Source organism: Hippopotamus amphibius, chromosome 2 (genome assembly GCF_030028045.1).
Source record: "Hippopotamus amphibius kiboko isolate mHipAmp2 chromosome 2, mHipAmp2.hap2, whole genome shotgun sequence".
In the NCBI taxonomy this organism is placed as follows: Eukaryota; Metazoa; Chordata; class Mammalia; order Artiodactyla; family Hippopotamidae; genus Hippopotamus; species Hippopotamus amphibius.
This window is the reverse complement of record NC_080187.1, coordinates 118,967,182-118,990,943: the sequence shown is the minus strand read 5'-3', so window position 1 is coordinate 118,990,943 and position 23,762 is coordinate 118,967,182. Positions and strand designations below refer to the sequence as shown.

The 23,762-nt window shown below is 47.4% G+C and overlaps 1 protein-coding gene across 1 annotated transcript; it reads left to right on the top strand.

Moving 5' to 3' along the window:
* The first annotated feature begins 9,121 nt into the window (after positions 1–9,121).
* On the top strand, positions 9,122–20,367 carry LOC130844470 (NUT family member 2G-like). Its single transcript, XM_057720705.1, has 8 exons — positions 9,122–9,516; positions 12,906–13,051; positions 14,981–15,695; positions 16,630–16,758; positions 17,783–17,922; positions 18,409–18,704; positions 19,031–19,147; positions 19,582–20,367. The coding sequence occupies exons 1-8, from the start codon at positions 9,122–9,124 to the stop codon at positions 20,365–20,367; spliced, it is 2,724 nt and encodes a 907-aa protein (XP_057576688.1).
* The last annotated feature ends 3,395 nt before the right edge of the window (positions 20,368–23,762 follow it).

Sequence of the window (23,762 nt, the reverse complement as noted above, 5' to 3'; positions counted from 1 at the left end):
ATTGAAACAAAATATACTCGTAACATTAAAAGTACATGGGCAAAGAAAAAAAAACAATGCACCAACTTGATTCACCAGGGTCAAGGCACACATACAAAGGCCCACAGCCTCTGAATGCCTTACTCGAAATTCTTATAGAGTCTCCCATACACATACCCATTGATGCCTGAATATTTTTGCTTCACACACACACACACACACCAGTGATAAATGCTGATGAATGCGTAATAAAATGCTTTCCAGAGTAGGTAGGAAAGCTTTGATTTATGGAGCTTCACCACTTACCTGGTGTAACTGTTCTCAACATGACTACTTTCAACCTGATGTCACAGAGCTGGGAAGAGATATGCACCATTGACTATACCAAGCTACTACGAGCCAGTTCCAGTGCACCCCATCCCCTTTCCTACACATATGTGCACACATCTGACTGCCCCCTAAGTAACGCCCTGAACTCTCACCACAAATATACAAACAAAACCACACTACATATCTCCAGAATATACCTAAAAACATACAATCTTTCATATACACTAAACACACCCATACAACCGCTACCTGAAACCTGAATATACATACAAAACACCTTTCACTACCTGATTTTTACACAAAACCACTCACCTTGAATGTGCTCAAATACAAACATATGCAACCAACATACAACCCCTATATTCACAACAAATAACCTACAGACACACAGGCTCTCAAAAAACCACCAAGTATATAGCTGTTTCATGAGCCACCCAAAAAATACCCACACACAATCCCACAGTCCTAAAATACATATACTCCACAATTCCTGAACACACAACCTACACAGCCTGTCTCCAAATACGCACACTGAACCTCTCCCGCATCTCAGAATACACACCCCATAAGCCCCATGAACCTAAACACACACACAGCCACAAAACAAGCAAACTTACCAAATATATGGAGGACTATCCCACAAACACTCAAAACACACATACAAGCAACTCCACCAAGTTCTTCAACCATTACATTCCAGAAGTGACACAAAGAGGACCCCTGAGGGCTTTAATACACACACAAAGCCCCCATGCACACACTCATAAACTAACCATGAACATACACCCCCCATGCTCTAATAGATGCACACAAAACACAAAAACACCAACAATCCCTTAACTGTAGCTACTATACACTCACAACCCCCACATACTCATGGATACACACACCAGCAAATATTCCCACTCTCTAAATATATATATCCTGCAAAACACTATATATCATCATTACATTTCCAGAATCCAGCGTTACCACCACAATCCCCAAACATTTCCAAATACAAAAATCCCAGCATTCTGCGAAACCACTGTGTCCATTTCTGACAAACCCAAACCCTATGAATTCACCCATGTGCTGATGGATATACACACAAACCAGTACACACTCCGAAGACACAAGGACACATCTCCAGCATATCATATATAAATACACATAAAACCCCTTCCAAGTCCCAAATTACACATCTGAAACCTCCAGACCCCTACTCACCTAGAATCATATCACATACCTTCAGTACAAATAAATTCTCTCACTATACACATAACTCCATTACACTATCAACACAAAAATACTCACTTTCAGATACAAATAACCCCCTAATGAAAAACGCAAACACATACTCTAGAAAATATTCATGCAATCTGCTACGTTCCTTGAATACATGCACAAACTCAACCTACATGTTTCTCACCACAAGCCCCAAATATACCCACAATTACTAAGCATGCTATAAGTATGGAAACATACCACCCTATACCCAAATATAAACATAAAGTTTCACACTATCTGCATATACATAAATCCACAGTCCCAAATACTCACTGAAATAACTCCACTTGCTTCTAGAATACAGCTTCCTATAAATCCCACACCACACAACCCAGTCATCTGCACATATACAATATACCACCAGCCCCATAAAACAGTCATACACTTGCCCTCACACACCTCAAAACACATAATTCCTGAAAACCACCAAAGAAACACATGTAGTAATACAGCATGCCCTGAATACCTACAAATGATTCCTCTACTTTTCAAAAATAGGCAAAATACATGACCCTACACCAAAAATAATAGACACAAGCACTTTTTCCAACTTTGCCAATATGCACATGCACCTAACCCTTCCAAACCCACCATTAGACACACATTTCTAACGTGCTGGGGGAAAACACACACACACACATGCACATTCCCAAAGTCTTACACTACAAATACATAACCCGAACACCCTGAGTATAACCAAATTACATCTCAAACCCTCTACATAAACTCAACTACATCCACTCTCACAAAAACACACTCATGTCTTCCACTTAACCCCAAATATCCACACAGACATCACCAACCCACAAATACAAATACACTAATCAGACTCCCACCAGCTCCATAAATGTACAAATAAACCTCAAGCCAGAAGCTCATGGAAACACATTCCCAGCAGACTCACAAATAATGATATACATAAAACCACCCACTGCCCATGAAGCCCTACAGTCCCTGGGAGATCTACAAATACACATATACCACATCACACTTCCAGATACACACAAACACCCACTACTTCCCAATTGCCAAAAACAAGCACATGACATCTTAACATCCTTAACAAAACACTGAATTCCAACAAGCCACAAACACACACATATGTAACTCACACTACAAACACACCCACACAGTAATTTCACTACCCCAGAAAACAAATATAAACTACCTTAAGCCCCAGACACACGCACTTGCAGTGGTGTGTTATCAAGCAAAGCCTCAACAGCCTAATCAGCACTCCCTAAAGAAGTGTGGAGATATATACCATGCAATAAATTTTAATGATATAATGGATGTGTGCACATAATTTGCAAATAATTTAAAATGTACAATACTCTTCACTGTAAATTCTATATACCAAATTGATTCTTACCTAATGCTTTCACTGATTTCTGCTGAACTCTTGCATCATCAGCCAATCTATGCTTGCAATTCCATCATAATTTGACAGTATCAGACTATAAATAAATGCATATTGTAGAGTCAGCAAACTTACTCCCATCACTGACAAAAGAGTACACTTTGAACATAAGTGTTGATTGATAATTTTATGTTTAAAAAGTTACTAGTCTGCCTCTCCACCTTTTCCCCCCTCCTGCCTCCCTCCTACACCCCTAGGACCCAAGCAACAGAGGGGGCCTCGGAGGGTAGAGGGCTCGGCCAGGGAGCCCAGCAGGCCTCCCAGCCAATTGGTCAGGGGAAAACTAGAGGCTCTCCCCTCTCATCCTCCAAGGCCCGGAGTGTCCCTCCAGGTGGGAATCTCCCCCCTCCCCCAGCTAACCCTCAGGGGTGCCGGTCCTTTCCAGCCTCCACTTCTCTACCGCCCTGACTTCCCCCATGTCCTAACTGGTCATTCAAGGATTCCTCTGGTCTTCTTGGACCTCGAGTTCCCCCACTAACTTCCGGCAACTGACCTAGTTATGGGGATATGTGAACTCCACATCCTCCCATGCCCCTATCTTGACTCCACCCCTGCAGAAGAACAAATAAGTGAGATAGAGGATAGAATGGTGGAAATAAATGCCAAGGAAGAGAATAAAGAAAAAAGAATGAAAACAATTGAGGACAGGTTCAGGGACAACACTAAATGCACCAACACTTGAATTAGGGGTCCCAGAAGAAGAAGAGAAAAAGAAAGGTCTGAGAAAATATTCAAAGAGGTTATAGTGGAAAGCTTCCCTAACATGGGAAAAGAAATAGTCTCCCAAGTCCAGAAAGCACAGAGAATCCCATACAGGATTAACCCTAAGAGAAACACACCAAGGCACATATTAATCAAATAACAAAAATTAAATTCAAAGAAAAAATATTAAAAGCAGCAAGGAAAAGCAAAAAACAACATACAAAGGGAACACTATAAGGTTATCAGCTGATTTCTCTGCAGAAACTCTACAGGCCAGAAGGGAGGGGAAGGATATACTTAAAGTGATGAAAGAGAAAAACCTACAACCAAGATTGCTCTACCCAGAAAGGATCTCATTCAGATTTGATGGAGAAATCAAAAGCTTTACAGACAAGCAAAAGCTAAGGCAATTCGGCACCACCAAACCAGCTTTACAACAAGTGCTAAAGGAAATTCTCTATGAGGGAAACACAAGAGAAGAAAAAGACCCACAAAAACAAACCCAAAACAACTAAGGAAATGGTAATAGGAATATACATATCAATAATTACCTTGAATGTAAATGGCCTAAATGCACCAACCAAAAGACACAGACTGGCTGAATGGATACAAAAACAAGACCCACATATATGTTGTCTACAAGAGACCCACTTCAGACCTAGGGACACATACAGATTGAAAGTGATGGGATGCAAAAAAGATATTTCATGCAAATGGAAATTAAAAGAAAGCTGGAGCAGCGATACTCATATCACGTAAAATAGACTTTAAAATAAAGAATGTTGCAAGAGACAAGGAGGGACACTACATAATGATCAAAAGATCAATCCAAGAAGAAGATATAACAATTGTAAATATTTATGCACCCAACGTGGGAGCACCTCAATACATAAGGCAAATGCTAACAGCCATAAAATTAGAAATCAACAGTAACACAATAATAGTAGGGGACTTTAACACCCCACTTACACCAAAGGACAGATCATCCAAACAGAAAATAAACGAGGAAACACAAGCTTTAAATGGCACAATAGACCAGATACATTTAATTGATATTTATAGGACATTCCACCTGAAAGTGGCAGAATACACTTTCTTGTCAAGTGCACATGGAACTTTCTCCAGGATAGATCACATCTTGGGTCCAAATTAAGACTCAGAAAATTTAAGAAGACAAATCACATCAAACATCTTCTCTGATCACAACACTATGAGATTAGAAATCCATAACAGGGAAAAAACTGTAAAAAACACAAATACATGGAGGCTAAACAGTGCACTACTCAATAACCAAGCATTGCTGAAGAAATCAAAGAAGAAATTTAAAAATACGTAGAAATAAATGACAATGGAAACACAACGACCCAAAATCTATGGGATGCGGCAAAAGCAGTTCTAAGAGGGAAGTTTATAGCAATTCAGCCTCACCACAAAAAACAAGAAAAGTCTCAAATAAACAATCTAGCCATACCCCTAAAACAACTAAAGAAAGAAGGAAAGAAATCATAAAGACTAGAGCACATGTAAATGAAATAGAAATAAAGAAAACAATAGCAAAGATCAATAAAACTAAAAGTAGGTTCTTTGAGAAGATAAAATTGATAAGCCCTTAATCAGACTCATCAAGAAAAAAAAAGGAGAGGACACAAATCAATACTATGAGAAATGAAAAAGGAGAAATCACAACTGACACTGCAGAAGTACATGGGATTAAAAGATACTACTATAAACAACTTTATGCCAATAAAATGGACAGCCTCGAAGAAATGGACAAATTCTTGGAAAGGTGCAATTTTCCAAGACTGAATAAGGAAGAATTAGAAAATATAAACAGATCTATCACAAGTAATGAAATTGAAACTGTAATACAAAAATCTTCCAACAAACAAAAATCCAGGACCAGTTGGCTTCACAGGTGAATTCTACCAAACATTTAGAGAAGAGCTAACACCTATCCTTCTCAAACTCTTCCAAAAAATTGCAGAGGGAGGAACATTCCCAAGTTGTATGAGTCCACCATCACCCTGATACCAAAACCAGACAAAGATATCACAACAATAGGAAATTATACACCAATATCACTGAGGAACATAGATGTCCTCAACAAAATACTAGCCAACAGAATCCAACAACACATTAAAAGGATCATACATCATGATTTAGTGGGATTTATCCCAGGAATGCAAGCATTCTTCAATATATGAAAATCAATCAATGTGATACACCATATTCACAAATTAAGGAATAAAAACCACATGATCATCTCAAAAGATGCAGAAAAAGCTTTTGACAACATTCAACACACATTTACGATAAAAACTCTCCAGAAAGTGGGCACAGAGGGAACACCTCAACATAATAAAGGCCATATAGGACAAACCCACAACAAACATTATTCTCAATGATGACAAACTGAAAGCATTTCCTCTAAGGTCAGGAACAAGACAAGGATGTCCACTCTCGCCACTCTTATTCAACACAGTTTTGTAAGTCCTAGCCACAGCAATCAGAGAAGAAAAAGAAAGAAAAGGAATCCAAACTGGAAAAGAGGAAGTAAAACTGTCATTGTTTGCAGATGATATGACACTATACATAGAAAATCCTAAAGATGCCACCAGAAAACTACTAGAGCTCATCAATGAATTTGGAAAAGTTGATGGATACAAAATTAATGCATGGAAATCTCTTGCATTCCTATATGCTAACAATGAAAGATCAGAAAGAGAAATTAAGGAAACAATCCCATTTACCACTGCAACAAAAAGAATAAAATGCCTAGGCATAAACCTACCTAAGGATACAAAAAAACTTGTATTCAGAAAACTATAAAACAGTGATGAAAGAAATCAAAGATGCCATGAAAAGATGGAGGAATATACCAGGTTCTTGGACCAGAAGAATCAATATTGTGAAAATGACTATACTACCCAAGGTAATCTACAGATTCAATGCAATTCCTATCAGATAATCAATGGCATTCTTCACAGAATTAGATTAAAAAAATTTACAATCTGTATGGAAACACAAAAGACCCAGAATAGCCAAAGCAATCTTGAGAAAGAAAAACAGAGCCAGAGGAATCAGGCTTCCTGATTTCAGACTATACTACAAGGCTACAGTAATCGAGACAGTAAGGGACTGACACAAAAACAGAAATATAGATCACTGGTACAGGACAGAAAGTCCAGAGATAAACCACACACATATGGTCACCTAATTTATGACAAAGGAGGCAAGAACATACAATGGAGAAAAGACAGCTCTTCAATAAGTGGTGTAAAAGAATGAAATTAGAACAGTCCCTACTACCATACACAAAAATAAACTCAAAATGGATTAAAGAGCTAAATGTAAAAGCAGACACTATAAAACTCTTAGAGGAAAACATAAGCAGAACACTCTATGACATAAACCACAGCAAGATCCTTTTTGATCCACCTCCCAGAATGATAGAAAGAAAAACAAAATTAAACAAGTGGGACTCAATGACACTTCAAAGCTTTTGCACAGCAAAGGAAACCATAAACAAGACAAAAAGACAATCCTCAGAATGGGAGAAAATATTTGTAAATGAAGCACCTGACAAAGGATTAATCTCCAAAATACACAAGCAGCTCATGCAGCTCAATATCAAAAAAAAAAAAACACCCAATCCAAAAATGGGCACAAGACCTAAATAGACATTTCTCCAAGGATTACATACAGACTGCCAACAAACACATAAAAAGATGTTCAACATCACTAATCATTAGAAAAATGCAAATCAAAACCACAATGAAGTATCACCTCACACCAGTCAGAATGGCCATCATCAAAAAGTCTAGAAACAATAAATGCTGGAGAGGGTATGTAAAAAAGGGAACCTTCCTGCATTGTTGGTGGAAATGTAAATTGGTGCAGCCACTATGGAGAAGGCTATGGAGGTTCCTTAAGAAACTAAAAATAGAGCTACCATATGACCCAGTAATCCCACTCCTGGGCATATAGCCTGAGAAAATCATGTTCCAAAAATATACATGTACCACAATGTTCATTGCAGCATTATTTACAATAGCCAGGACATGGAAGCAACCTAAATGTCCGTGGACAGATGAATGGATACAGAAGATGTGGCACATATATACAATGGAATATTATTCAGCCATAAAAAGGAATGAAATTGAGCTATTTGTAGTGAGGTGGCTTGGACCTAGAGTCTGTCATACAGAGTGAAGTAAAGCAGAAAGAAAAAATCAAATACCGTGTGCTAACACATGCATATGGAATCTAGAAAAACAGTACTGATGAACCTAGTGGCAGGGCAGGAACAGAGATGCAGACATAGAGAACGGGCTTGAGGACACTGGAGGAAGGCGGGAGGGGAAGCTGGGACATAGTGAGAGAGTAGCATTGATATATGCTCACTGCGGGGTGTGAAGTGGATGGCTGGTGGGAAGCTGCTGCAGGGCGTGGGGAGATCAGCTTGATGCTTCCTGAGGACCTGGAAGGGTGGGATGGGGCGGTTGGGAGTGGGGCTTGGGAGGGAGGAAATACAGGGATATGTGTGTACATATGGCTGCTTCACTTTGTTGTATAGCAGAAACTAGCACAGCACTGTGAAGCAATTATACTCCAATAAAGATTAAAAAAAAGGGGGGGTAAATATGAAAAATAAAAAACCTCTACATAGGTCCACACATAAACTTGTGTGAGTCTTTAAAGACGGCCCCAAACCAGAAACAATCCCAATGTCCATCAGCTGTGAACAGAGAGACAGAAATGTGGTGCCTCCACACACTGTAACACCACTCAGGAACAAAAAGGAACAAACTGCTGATACACGCTACAACATGGATGAACTTCAAAAACATTAAGCTCAGTGAAAGAAGGCAAACGCATAAAACCACATATTATTTTATCCCACTGATGTGAAATCCAGAAAAGGTCAACCTATAGTATAGGAACAGAAAGTAGATGACTGGTTACCTAGGGCTGCGGGGGACGGGGAGTGACTGTTAATTGGCACCAGGATCTTTCTGGGATGATGGAAATGTTCTAAAATTGGATTCTGGTGATGACTGTACAACTTGGCAAATTTACTAAAAACCAGAGAATCATTAAAAAAAAAATTTACTAGTGAAACTATAACGCTGTTCATTAGCTCTTCCCTCATTTTCCAGTGACCTGAACCAGATGACGGTTTCCAATGGGAAGCGCTTCCCTCCAGCGCCTGCTCTCCTCAGAAGGCGCAGACCAGAGGCGCCTGTGTAACCTCACACACACCGTCCACCCCCCACTGCAGGCCCCGCCGTCCCCGCACCGGCCACGCAGCCTGCTCCCCAGCGGAGCCAATACTCCTGGTGTAAACCCCTCGGGGTCTCGGGCTCTATGGGGGCGTGAATCCCCAATGCGGGGAGTCTCCCTGCAAGGACAAGGGCACACATGACCCACAGGGTGAACAGCAGCACGGAGCAGTCACACCTAGGGGTGAAGACTCCCAGTATCCCTTACCTCAGGGTTCATATTACTGAGGCTATAGGCCGCCATCAGAGGCCCCGCCCCCAGCCAGGAAGGCCGTTGCTGCCCGCCCCTAGCACTCGCGCGCATGCGCCCCTGTCTTCCCCAGCAGCGTGCTCCACAGACGCCAGTTGGAGGTTAGCTGTCCGCGTGCCCGAGAGCCCCGCCCCCAGTGGGCGTGCGCATGTGTGCAGGCGCGGGGCCACAAGGTCCCTGCAGGAGAGGAGAGAAAGGGAGGGTTGGGGGGCATCAGCGACCCTTTCTGGTGGTGTCTCCTCACCGGCAACCTTCGTGGCGGTCTCTTCTCAAAACCAGCTCTTGTGAGATGAGCACTCGTGATTTTTAAATTGCACACGTGAAATCCACACACTTACATACACAGAGTTTCAAGAGCTCAAGCACAATATCCTCAAATTGGGGCAAGTGCTTTCTAGCCCTGTGGACTGCAGTTCCCTGGTTCTTGTCTGTACCTTTCAAAACAGTAGGTCCTTTTTCCCAGCAAGCCTGCAGTTTCCCTTAAAGAACAACCTAGCAAAGAATTTCAGACCTGGGAAACACTCCGAGATACTGTCTCCTGACTCCATTCCAAGAGGTTTTCCAAACGCATTTACTCTACAAGAATATTTATTCTTAGTGTATTCAATACATGGAGGTTTTTCAATAAATGTTGATTCACAGGTGTTTCCTTGGTCAAGTTTTTGTTACAGCTTTGAGCGAGCTGTGACAATGAGTCAATATCAACACAGCAGGTAGTATGGGAAGAATTTTACTCTGCCTTTCTCCTTTTTGGTAATATATTGCAGAATTGCAGTTGGCAATAAAAATAATAAATAGTGGGATCAGCTTATTGACCTTTATAATGCTTCCCAAAGAAACTTCAATCACCAGATCCTCTTTCTGGTCAGTTGCAAGGTTAGAGCATTTCTCACTCAACAGGATGTTTCTGAAGACCCCTCACATCTAACAGCACTAAGAGCCTCCAAGTGCACAGATTTGAAAACCCCACGAGACACGAACATGGTATCTCTTCGTTTCTCTATTGTTCCGTGATTGAGTGGAAGATGAACTGTCTTCTGAGGCTTGTGATCTGTGTCCAGAGATGTTTTTTTCTCAGTAGCCAATGCCTGCTCCCAACGTCTCTGCAGGAATGGTCAGAGATCATGATCCAAAGGACTTTTAGATGCTCCCTTCCGTGACAGGTCTTTCCAAATTCCATTCGGGCTAATTTGATTATCTGTCTCTGGGGTGTAGGATTTTGAAGCAGTACAAAAATGATCACAGTATTGGGACTGGATAATTTTTCCACAATGTAATTTTTGTATCAGTGGCCCTGAGAAGACTCATTCAGATACTGTGTCAGAGTTATGAGTGAGAATCTTGTAAATAACTGGTTGAAAAGACGGGGAAGCAACAAGGAAGCCTGGCTTTCTTGAGTGCCTGGGTACAATATTTTGCCTCACCATCCCTCTAGAATGAAGTTATTGGTTGAAAATCATTTCAGTTTTCCTTCATGATAAAAAGCTCAAGTACTCAGCGATATTTCCAAGTTGTTTATTTTTTTTCAGTCCCCAACAGGAGTTTCTTTATATAAAGTTCACCAAGATATTGTTTGAAATACTCTCACCTCTTCTCATCTTCTTTTGAGGCAAACTTTCCTGACAAGGGGCAAGGAATGTCTTAAGCACCAACAGGAGTCTTTTTCACAGTGTAGAAAAGTCCTTCTAAACCTCTCTTTCCTTCCCCAACACCCTACAATCAGTAAGAATTCTGCTGCTACAGCAGTGAGGGAATCTTGTCTCCCAAAAGATTGGGTTTCAATCTTCTGAGGTTTTCACTCTTCATCTTCCTTGACGAGTTTCTTAACAATCCTCTCTTCTCACAACACAAGACATGAATACTCTTTCATATCATCTTGATAGTGATAAAGTGACATTGATTCTCAGTATGAAAATAAGAATCAAACATGTTTTTAAAAAAGCATTGCTACCATGATTCCCATGCATATGAGACCGTATGCACTGATGAGCCTAGATTCTAAAGAGTCAGGGTAAGTAATGGAGGCAGGAAATGCACAAGCTTATAAGCTGGGCTTGCAGGATAGGATTTAGATGGAAGTGGGTTTGTATGAATGGGGATTGAACATTGGTGGATAAAGTCTTGGCATTGTCTCAAGGTGCACATCCATTTCATGGGTAGTGGATTTTTAACACCTAGAAAAACCAGCGCTCTACGATGTTTAGTCCCTTAACATAAAGAAAGAGAAGAAGATTTTCTGCCTTCTTGTTCCTTACTTCTGTCCCTCCCCCTCCTAAGCCTAGACATTCAACGCTATATGATGGCTCTTCCAAATCCATTTCATTCAAAGAGCCTGCAGATTTTGTGTGTATTTGCAACTGGGTTTCGTGTTGAAGCCAAGATGCACACTTCAGTCTCTTTACTCCGAGTTCACTTTCTCACAAGGATGAGTAACTAATAATAGCTTAATATATGATACATTTTTGGTAGTGTTGCCAGATAAAATACAGCTTTCCAGTTAAATGCAAATTTCAGAAAAACAGGGAAAGAATTTGCAAGTAAAACTATGTCCAAAATATTGCATAAGACACACATATTAAAAACTAATTCATTGTTTTTGCGAAATACAAAAATCAAATTCAGTTAGGCATTTGTTATTTTTATTTGCTAGATCTGGCCACCCTATTCTTTCAGGTACTTTGAAATTTAAGCGAGTGTAGAAATTCTTGTTCTAGGGATCTGGTGCAAAAATAGAAGAGCCATGATACCAACACAAAGACAATCATCGGAAATATCCTCAGATATGTTGGAACACATATGAATTTTCAACCAGAAAACATCTGCAGACATTTTCAAAAATGAAAATAGATTGCATTCACTTTTAGTTGCACAATGTATCTCTGGAAAGATTTTAATGAAACATAATAATGGTTTCCTCTGGGAAAGAGGATTGGGTTGACAGGGGAAAGAGGTGGGAGGAGGAGGCGTGAGTGCAAATTCCATTCTGCACAATTTGAACTTGAACCATGCAAAGGTACTATTTGTTAAACTATTATATGAAAATTTTAAAAAGGTACAAAATATTTAACAACAACGTAATACTATGAGAAACACATTTAGTGAATTCTGCTCTTAGACATGTGGGCTGCATGATGATTTTTTGATGGAGGGGGGCTTTCCCGCACAAAGGAGCATTAGTAAGGCTGCTCTTGGTGGATGTTGGTTGGAGCACAAGGACCACTTCCTTGGGAATGATGTACATACAGCAATCAACCATGCTGCATCTGTTGAGACAATCCTAATTTCAAACACTTGGTTCCACGTGGCCGTAAATACCCAAGTGTTTATCAGACTAAAAGTTCTGAATTTTGTTCCGAAAGTCTAGTCTCTGTTGAAGTAAGTCAACAGCCAGGTAGGAAGCAGAGTGGGTTGAGGGACACAAAAGTAGGTTGATGGAGAAAGAAGCGAAATAAAGAGAACATCAAATCCAACCTTGCTGCTATGACTCTAAAAAGCAATTTATAAATCGCCCACAGAGGCACATACAAATTGCATTGCCACCGTGTAATGTGGAAGGAACTTCAGTTCTTGCCTACCTGCCAGAGCCCTCATGGAATGTCTCCCCATCCCACCCAGGCCCACCTGCCCTCTGCCCCTCCCCCGCTGCAGAATGTTTCCGTCCCACATTCTATAGTTTAGATTCAAACTTCTCCCTCCTTTACTTGGATGTTGAGCATCTGCTGGAGCAGGTCACTCTCTGGATCCTGGTTTTGACTTTTCTCATCGCGGCTGAGGCAGCGATCGTCCGTGCCCAAGCCTGCGGGATGGTTTTAGAAGGAGGTAAGCCTGTAGGCTGGGGGTGTGTTCTCAGAGACCCTGCCATCCATCAAACCCTTGGGGTTCACAGGTGACAGTTGACATGTGGGCACATAGCTGGACTGGAGTAGAGGAAGGAGAGAGCTCTGGGCTCTCTCTCCTGGGGAGACTGGGGAGCCTGAAGCACTCTGAGACTGTACGGGGCAGGAGGAGGTCATTGGAGGTGGCTGAAGGGGAACTGGCCTGAGTATGGAGAAAGGATGGCAGTAGGGAGGTTGATTCTTTCTAGAAGGGAGACAAGCCTCTTTGAAACGTGTGTGTAGGGATGTGGGTGATGTCCTGGTCATGACACAGGGAGGGTCACGAGGAAAGCCTAGCCCTGTGTTGGGTTCCTCAGGCAGCTGAAGCTTGCCCCACCATATCTTTCTAAGGGATGTGAACTGGAGCTAATGTGTCTAATGGGGCCAGGGGGACAGATGGTCTTAGTCAGAAAACTATTCAGTGGGGCTGTGTGTGGCCACACCTGCAGTGAAGTGTCCTCTCCCAGAGCTAGGCAGGAAGTTCCTCTAACTGCCGCAGCCCAGACCTCCTCCACTCCTTCCAGCCCAGAGCTCACTTCTCCGTTCAGCTAACTGTTGCCTTGGATCCAACAGGGGATGGGCAACCATGTAGCTTCAGCCAAGAGAGTGCTGGGGGTCCCAGGTTGTTGGGAATGGCTCTTCCTTTTGTGGAAATGCAGTTCTTCAGACCTATGTCATCTTGTCCAGTATCTCATGGCGGACCCTCAGGCCTGCCTTGAGAGGAAGAGTTTGTTCATATTTGGTGTCACTCCTTCATGGACAGGGAACCGATGTGGAGTGCAGCTGGTTGGGGTGGAATGTGTGTGAAGGCTGATTCCCTTTCCAAAGGGGGAAGGAGTGTCACCCAGAGGCAGGAAGACATCTTCTGTGTTATTAGACGTCCTATGACACCTGTTCTGATTAACCAGGTGCACCGTGCTGTGTACCTTGTTCTCCTGGACAGGTGCTTCAGACAACTTGATCACAATGGCACCTGGCTCATGCCCGCTTCTCAGTTCGTCTCACTTTCCGTTAGAGGGAGCTGGAAGGGGAAAGACCACAGGCAGTCTTACTCCCACAACCAATGTAACATGATAATTCCCTGGCCCCTGTTTGATCCTCTGCAACCATCACTGGCTGTGAAATGACAGAATCTAAGGGACACACACCTAATTCTCAGATCCCCCCTCCTCAGAACAGACCCCTGAGTGATGACAGTGACTCTGGGCACGGGGGAGGGGGTGGCAGGACCTGGCTCACGTTAAGGGTCTGCTGTGGGTGGTTCTGAGATGCAGCTGCATGCTGGGCCGGGGTGTAATAGGTTTGTATCAGGATTCCACTGGAGAGAGATTTTTCCAGCATCTTTGTTTTGTTTTGTGAGGCTAGGAAAGAAACAGAAGATTTATACTGAGCATCAGGAAATGGAAGACTGAGGAGGAGGTGGGGCCCTAAGATTTTAAATAGTGCCTGTCCACAAAGGGCATCTGGGTGCCGAGAACTTACCTTGGAGAAGCTCCCAAACTGCTGGTGCACCTGCTGAGGGGCCTTTCTCACAGAGCAGATGTCCACCCAGTTCCAGGTCTTGGGAGACAGCCTGTGAGGCTTAGGTGCCAGGGGCGCCTTAGGGAGGCTCTCCGAGTCAGTGCTTGCTGAGACTGTTTATTCTTGGCAGACAAGGGTCAGGGAACCAGGTGGATAGAGCGAGGTCACCAGTGGAATACTTCTCAACTGGAGGTCAGAGCAGGAAAATCCCTCCAGGACATTTGCACACTGCACAGTCTCCCCTGTCCAAAGGCCCCTCCCCTGTGGAGATTTACACACTGGTTCCCCAGAGAGCCTCAGTCCCCGGTGCCCATTCTCCTCCGGCACTCACCCCTTTCCTTTGCCTCAACAGCATCTGCAGTGCTGGGAACGGATGTGACCATGAACCCTGGTGCCTCCTTGTCTCCTTTCACGGCAGTGCCCTTTGCTCCACCTGTTCCTGGCCCCCAACACTGGCCACCCCGGGAGCAGCACCCGCCACCCGCCATGACCCCATCTTTCCCTCCTGGCAGCACCCTGCTGCTGCCAGCTTTCCCCACAACACCTTTGCTGGCTCATGGTGGCCATGGCCCCAGTGCCCCTGGGGCTTGCAACGTCATTTTCCAAGTCAGCTCAGAAGCGAGGCCAGTAGAGCCCCCCCAGACTCAGACCTTTGTCCTTACTCAGGCCCCCTTCAACTGGCGCATCCCAGGGGCCCTCAGTGGGAGTGCTGTTTGTCCTGCATCCATATTCCTAGCAAGTCCTGCGATGGAGACCATTGTGACTGCTCCAGATGTTGGAGTGACTCAGGCTGGCATGGGAGGCTGGACCCCCAGCTTTCTTCCTCGAGCGCCACCACCAGCTGCCCAGCTGGTGCCCATCATCCCCCCAGCGAACTCTGGGCCACGGCCACAAGGCACTTCCAGGGAGGGCAACTTGGCCACCAACCAGTCCAAGGCCGCGCAGGATGACTCCTGTAACCCCAAGAGCGTGTGCGAGAACTTCCGACGTTGGCAGCGCTTCAAGCCCCTGGCCCGGAGGCACCTTCCGCAGAGTCCTGATGCAGAAGCTCTTTCCTGCTTTCTCATGTGAGTGAACTCGCAGGGGGTCATGAGCTTATCGGAGATTTTAGATAAAGAGGAACTGTGGGTGGACTCACAGGTTAGGATTCTAGGGATATGGCAGGAAGGTCTGAGGGCGATGTCCATGCTCTGAGAAGGCACACAGTCAGTCATACACGTCACTCTGCCCGTTCATGACATCCCTTCAGGGCCTTATGTCAACTGACCCCACCACCTTGTGAGCCCCATCAACTCGATGTCTTAGGATTCTCACGGTCATATTGACTGGAGACGTGCAGTCAGAGGGCTGTGGTGTAAGGTGAGGAGCCATGGGGTGGATGCCCCGCTCTCCTGTGGTGCTGTCTCCCCTCATTCAGGACTGGAGTGTGCATGGCCAGGGCTGTGACTTCAGAGGAGGGTAGGGGTGCGGGGCCCAGGAGAGAGTTTCATGCACACCTGGCTCTCATTGTTCGGGAGAATCCCAATAGGAACAGGGCCGTGGTAGAGCTCTCCTAAGGGCGAAGGCACTCTCCTATGAGAGCTGTGAGCCTGGCAGGCTTTTCCATCCTAAACCACAGGTCCCTCGTGAAAAGGGGACAGTTACACGTACCTCAGAGGAGTGTGCAGGAGACTCCTTGGGCTAATCTATGATGTGTTAGCAGATTGCCTGGCACCTGCCATGCCTCATTACTGAGAGTGATTTTGATTATGAAAAGGCAATCTTGAGGAGGAAGAGCGCTCCCCAAGCACAAGGTCCCAGCTCTAGCCTGGGAGTGGGTGGTCATCCTCCAGGGAGTGTGAGGCGGGGACAGTGGTAGCCGGGCAGCCTTGTCTTGCTCTCCCAGACACCTGCCTCTCCCCGTCCTTACGTTCGTTGAGTGACATGTGGTCTGCATGGCTGGGTGGGGTCGGGCAGGTGGGGGCTGGGCTGGTCACGGAGACGGACCCCGACGGCTTACAGCCCAGTGCTGCGATCCCTGGCCCACCTGAAGCCCACCATGGCACTGGAGGAGAGAGAGCAGCTGGCCGTGCAGGAGTGGCAGCGCACCAGCAACTTTGACCGCATGATCTACTACGAGATGGCGGAAAAGTGAGTCAGCGTCCTGGGCTCAAGGGCTGCAGGGTGGGTGAGAGCGGTGGCTGAGGGCCAGACCCAGGGCAGGGTCTGGCTGTAGGGGTGCCCACCAGAGAGGACAAAGGAGGAGGACTGTCACCCAGCACAGGGTCCCTGCATCCCAGGGGCCCTTTTGCCCTCCAGGAGCCCCTCCTTCACCTGCAGAGCCTGAGTCTTCTGTCCTTCCTCCACCGGGGCTCTGCCCTCCCCTGATGCTCACCCACCCTTGTGTTGACATGGAGGTCTCAGGATGGGGTGGGGTAAAGCTGTGAGTCTGGTAGGGGTCCAGCTCCAGCCATAGGGCCCTGCAGGGGAATGCGCTCCACCCACCAGCCTGCTGCCTCCGTAGTGATGGGTGGCTGGCGGCCACTGACATAGAATTTGGGACCCCCGCTCCTCATGAAGAGTGGCCTGCCTGGGTACCCTGGCATCCCTGAAGAGGCCGGGGAAGACAGCCTGTTGTCAGCCCTTCCAGGGTTTTCTCCATGGCAATCCCCTTGGTTCAAAAAACAAAATCAAACAAGCGCCTCTCAGAGGAAAGGAAAGCTCCCCTCTATGCTCAGCGTCCACGTCCTCCAGCCTCTCCTGAGCCCTGTCTGCAGGTTTATGTCCCAGGACTCTCAGTCCCAGCCCAGGATCCTGGATTCGGGCAAGGACCCCTGTGGGGAACACATGTCTGATCCAGCCTCTGGCTGTTCGTGTGGTTCTAGATAAGGACGGGGGCATGAGGAGGGTGTCCCGTGGGTCTGCTGTGGGTCCCGTTGACCTGGCCCAGTTCAGTGATGTGGGTCTATGCTGTTCAATGCCCTCCAGTGCTGGTGAGGCAGGAAGTGTCCCAGATCTTGGATTGGTTCCACAGCTCTCTGCTGTGGACAGCATCTCAGGGCCTTGACAGCCCCAAGGCACATCCTCTCCCGATCCCTCGTTCTCTGCCACCTTTGTTGGGCTCCAGAGCCCAGGCCTTTAGCTCAGGGTGGCCTATGCCTCTGTCACCCCCTAGGTTCATGGAATTTGAGGCAGAGGAGGAGATGCAGATTCAGAAGTTGCAATGGCTACAGGGGGTACAGGGCCTGCCTCCCCCAGCCCCACTGAAGCTGGATCCTCGGGGGCCCCCAGTCCCGAACGTGGGCCTTCAGCCAGGCACCCACATTCCCACTGGTGTTGACAGCAAAGGTAACAAGGGCCTCGGGATGGCCACTGTCCCCACATGGGTCCTTTTCCTTCAAGAGGGCACTGGTCTTTCAACCAGAACAGCTACCAAAGGCGGGGCGGGGGGGGAGGGGCGGGTCTCAGCAGCCCTTGGTCACAATGGGGTTCTGACTCGGTCCGTTTTGAAACTCCTCTCCCAGCTCCCTATCAAAGGACCCCACACAAAGTCTGCCTAAAGTGTGGGCTTGATGGGGAGACCCCAGGAAAATCAGAGGTCCCACACTCCTTCACATGGGACTCTCTTAGATGCCCCCCTTACCTGCCCCTCCCACTGTGCATACGGCTTCAGGTGGTCCTGACCCCGCCCCCACTCACGTCAATGTCACCCCAACACTGCAGTCACCACCGTGTGCTCGGTGGTCAGGAGGTGCACTGGGAGCCCCTCACCTTATTTCCCTCCTTCCTGCTCTGCCTCAGCCTGCGCTCCCAGGAAGGCCAGCCGCAGGGCCCAGCCTACCCGCCCGAAGCCACACAGATCCCAGCGGCCCCTGGGGCCCAAGGCACCCAAGGAGATTCCCCCTGGGGCTGTGAGAGAGTATGTGGACATCATGGAGGTACTGGTGGGGCCTGTCCACTCAGCCACGGGCGAGTCAGATGCAGAATGTGGAGAGGACGGAAGTGAGCTGAAGCAGGAGGAGGACGGGACCTACCCGGACCCAGATCTCCTGAGCTACATTGACCAGCTGTGTTCCCAGGAAGACTTCATCACCAAGGTGGGCTGGCCTGGAGCCTGGGGTCTGCTAGATTCCAGGGCGTGGAACTCTCAGCACCCAAGATCTGGGTTCCTCCCAGGCCAATGGGACTTAAGCGCAGCTCCTTGTTCTTGAGCTGTAGTGGGGGGGGGGGGGGCTTTGTGTGTAGGGAGGGGTGTGTGTGTGTGTGTGTGTGTGTGTGTGTGTGTGTGTGTGTGTGTCAGATAACCATCCCCGCCTTGTGGAGGGGAGGAGGTGCGGGTCTCGGCTTTTCACTTTCCCTCCAGGCCTTGGCTCACAGGCCACTCCTGGCCAAGGATGCTCACAGCCTCTTCCTTCTGTCCCAGGTGGAGGTGGTCATTCACCCTCGATTCCTGGAGGAATTGCTTTCTCCAGAAGCACAGCTGGATCTCTTGGCCCTAGCTGAGGAGCTGGAGCAGGAGGAAGGACTCACCCTTGAAGAGGTGAGCCAGGGGAGGGAGAGGGACACTCAGGGACCCCAGGGAGCCAGGGGAGCCAGGGACCCCAGGTAGAAAAGGGGTGACGAGGGACACCCAGGTAAGACAGGGGAGGGAGGGACTCTGGTGAGCAGGGGAGAGATAGGACCCCAGGACAGGAGGCCCACGTGGCTGTGTCCATCCCTCCCTTGCCTGGGAGGCCTGGGGTGGGTGCAGTGCAGGGCAACAGGAAGGAGGGATGGGGAGACGCGAGGGGACGTAGGACACACAGCTGGGAATCAGGTGCAGGAGGACGGCAGGAACACACAGTGTCTGCGTGTGGACTCAAGTCCCGGGGTCACCCATCTCCTCCTACCCCTGAGGGCCATTGTCCCACTGCCCAGTGCTTCTCCTCTCACACGTGTGTGTGGAGCAGTCACTGTCCTCCTCCCTCCTACCAGCTGGTGCAGAAACGACTCCTGGCCTTGAAGGAGGACAAGGGTGCGCGAGCACCCCCCAGTCACAGCGCACCCCGAATGGACTCAAGTCATTCTGAGTCCAGCGCCGGGCAAGGTGCCCAGAGGCACGACCGAGGCCCCCAGCTCGGGGTCTGCGATGATGCCTGCCCACCAGAGATGGATTTCAAGGCCCTTCATAGGCTCAGCCAGACAGACACTGGCCTGTCCAGGCCCAAAGGCTTTGTTTCCTCTCCCAGACATCAGGAGTTGCCTCCATTCCGGGCTGCATGGCCGTCCCCTCCCCAGGGTCAAAGGCGCCCTGGCCCTCGACTGGGCCCCAGGGATACCTCCGTTCTCAGAGGAGCCTCTCCTGTTGAGGAGGCCCGAGGGCCCAGGGACAGGTCCAGTGAGGACGAGGGGGACCTCCCCAGCCTGGCCTTCCTCTTGGCCTCTGAGCACAACCTCCTGCCCCGGGGCCTGTGCCTGAGTCCTGCCCCTGCCTCGGGGCTGGTCGGCCCTGGAGGTTGGGGGACCCAGAGAGCTCCCCAGGGCCCCTCCCCTCAGGGAACAGGCCTCAGCCCAGCTCCGCCAGCCGCCGCCAAGTCTAGGAAGCGGGCTCCGTGTGGAGGCCCAGCTGCTGGTGAGAAGCTGCCTGTCCCCGGGGCTGACCTAGGGGTCTCTGGGAGGCCAGCCTTGGCTCTGGGGCTGGATCGCCCCACACAGCCGAGAAAGAGAAGGTGTGACCCCTTTGCCTCAGGGGGCAGGAGGAAGCGGCACTGCAGCCAGTAGGGAACCGTGGGCCAGCTCTCCAGTGCCAGCCCCTTGGGGCGGCCTGCAGGGGACCCTAGGGGCTCCCTGTGGTCTCATCCCAGTGCTGATCCTGGCTGATGTGGGGAAAGGGAGGGAGGGCAGGACCACCAGGGTGGGGAGAGGGGGAAGTGGGGTTATGGAGGGTGAGGAAGGTGGGGGGGGTGCGGTCTGGGTGGGTGTGGGTGGGAGCAGGACCTTTGCAGTGAGGTATGTAATTTGTGAATAAAGATCGTTTTGTTGGGAGATGCTCTCAGGCCACCGTCATCTTGTTTGTGTTTGAGCTGGTCCACAGAGAGGGATCCTGGGAGGAAGGAAGGATGAGGGAGGTCACAGGAGCTGTGGATCTACAGGGGGCCAAGTCTTCCTTCCACATAGACCAGGACCCCTCAGGCTGCTCCTGGGAGCACCCAGCTCTCACTCTCCCCAAAGACCCCTTGTCATCCCCCTCGCTCAAGTCTGCCTGGCTAGGTGCCTTCTGGGGCAACTGTACCACCTTCTGCATCCCTGAACCATCTAGGGAAGGGGAGCTGCTTTTGTGCGTCTCAGTCCTCTGGACACTAACCCATTTCTGGGATGGAGCCCAGAGACAGCCCTTGTCTCTAGGGAGCTTCTCTCTGCTTCCCGGAAGCGGCCAGAGGACGCTGGGATGATCCTCTGCTCATCCAGGGTTTCCTGTGTGGGTGGTCTGACCAGAGAGGGAACGTCTCGGCCCCAGGGACAGGACCGTCTGCCTCTCTGCCTCCTTGTCGGGGGAGCATCCTCTCATCTCAGTGGGAGTATTGCCATGTGGAGAGTGGTGGTGGCAGCTACCTCTTAATCCCAGTGAGAACGGAACAAGGGGAATGGTGAGAGGAAATTCCTGGGGCGCCCATTAAAGGTATGTATAAGGGAAAGGACAGGTGGGCCCTTTCGTGGAACGTGTGGGATTTCTGTGCAGGAGCATCTTGTTTAACTGAGGGAGGAGGACCCATCTTACTGTGGCTGTGGGGCCTGGCCCTAGAGACCTATGGGTCTGCAAAGACATCCCGCAACTACTGTCCCTTCCTTTGCCACCCATGGCTGGACATGTGTGTGTACTGGTGTCAACACTGATTTGTAGTCACATATAAAACACTTCCTCCTCACAAACTATGACCACGCGTCACAAGAACAGCTCACCCAGCAGGGCAGCAGGGTAGAGGTGTCTGTGGCCCAGATCTGGGTGGGAGCTGGGATCCGTGCTGAGGAGTGTGGAGACCTCCGTCACCCTCCTGTGGGTGCTGGCAGGGGACCTCACATCGTCAGAGCAGGGTAAAGGACCCGCTGAACAGGGAGCAGACCCTTGCTGTGTCCCAGAACTCCCCCGGCCCCTCCCAGTCTGCTTAGCCCCCATCATGCGCCGTGCTGGCCCGCCTCTGAAGCCCCTTCCTCCTAACCACTTAAACGTTCTGATCTTTTGTGGACCCACCCTGGGCCTCACCCCTCTTCCCTCCTGGCCAAAGCCTCTTCTCCAGGTTCTGAGTTCTGATTCCTTCCCCAGAACCCAGGCAGGGTTGGGACAGCAGAGACTCCTTCATTCTCCCTCCTCCCCCCCAGACCTTGACAATCGCCTTTCTGTGTTTCTATGGTTTTGACTACTGTATATACTTCATATGAGTGGCTATGATATATCCTTTTATGACTGGCTTATTTCACTTAGCATATTGTCTTAGAGATTTATCCATGTGGTAGCATGTCTTGTGGTTCCCGTCCTTTTTTGTTGTTGTTGTTTTTTGGTTTTTGTTGTTGTTGTTGTTTTAATAAATTTATTTATTTATTTATTGGCTGTGCTGGGTCTCCGTCGCTGCACACGGGCTTTCTCTAGTTGCTGAGAGCGGGGGCTACTCTTCATTGTGGTGCGCAGGCTCCTCATTGTAGTGGCTTCTCTTGTTGTGGAGCACGGGCCCTAGGTGCATGGGCTTCAATAGTTGCGGCACATGGGCTCAGTAGTTGTGGCTCACGGGCTCCAGAGCACAGGCTCAATAGTTGTGGCACACGGGCTTAGTTGCTCCGTGACATGTGGAATCTTCCCAGGGCAGGGCTCGAACCCGTGTCCCCTGCATTGGCAGGTGGATTCTTTACCACTGCGCCATCTAGGAAGTCCGGTTCCCTTCCTTTTTAAGGAAGGAAATAATATTTCATTGTGTGTATAGACCACAGTATCCGTTCATCTGCGTTGGACATTTGGGTTTTTTCACCTCTTGGATTTTTGGATAATGCTGCAATGAATATGAGTGTGCAACTATCTCTTCGAGATCCTGCTTTGAATTCTTTGGGTTACGTGTCCAGAAGTGGGGCTGCAGGATTACATGGTAGTTACATGTTTAACTTTTGCAGGAAACCTCATCTTGTTTTTTCTAAAGGTTGTACCATTTTACACTCTCACCAACAATGAGAAAGAGAGCCACCATCAAGAACTTGGTGTATATCCATCTTCTAAAAATATTTATGCTTTTAGCACACCTATAGGTAATCAAAATTATATACAATACTATTTTTGCTTATATAAGCTGTCATATGTATATCATATTGCCTTTGGCTTCTTATTTCAAGATTCTTACTTTAAAGTAAGAAAAGTTGACAAATGTTCTTTAATTTTTAAATTATTTACAATTTTGCATTGTATGGATACATTAAAAATCATTTCTCAGTTCTCATGTTGGTGAACTTTTATAAAATACAATGTTACAGGGTAATCAATTCCAGAAAAAAAGGTTTTCCTTTCAGAACTTTGAAACTTTATTCCATCCAATATGGTTTTTATTATTTTTTAACATTATGCCATCAATAAATCCTCTCATGGTGGACGATCATCTTCCTTGCTAATTGTTTTTAAGATTGTCTTTTGTCTTTTGAGATCTACGGTTTCTTGATGTGTGACTAGTTTCGGGTTAAATTTATCCTCCACATAACCTATTTTGCTTCATTAACTGATAATACACATTTTTCATCAACTCGAGAACATAATATTATGTTTTTCAAATGTTTCTTCTCCACATTCTCTCCTGTCTCTACTTGCAGAACGCTGGATAGATGTATATTAGACCATCTCATATGTTCTCTCTGTCTTCATCAGCTTGGACTGCTATCACAAAATACCACAGACTGCGTGGCTTAAAAAACAGACATTAATTTCTCAGAGTTCTGAAGGTTGTAAGTCCAAGATCAAGGGGCTAGTTTCAGTTCCTGCTGAGAGCTCTCTTCCTAGCTTTCAGATGGTTGTTTTTTTACTATGTCCTCACATGGCAGAAGGAAAGAGGGATCGCTCTTGTGTCTTTTCTTATAAAGGCACTAATGCCATCATGAAAGCTCCATTCTCATGACCTAATTACCTCCCAAAGGCCCTATCCCCAAAT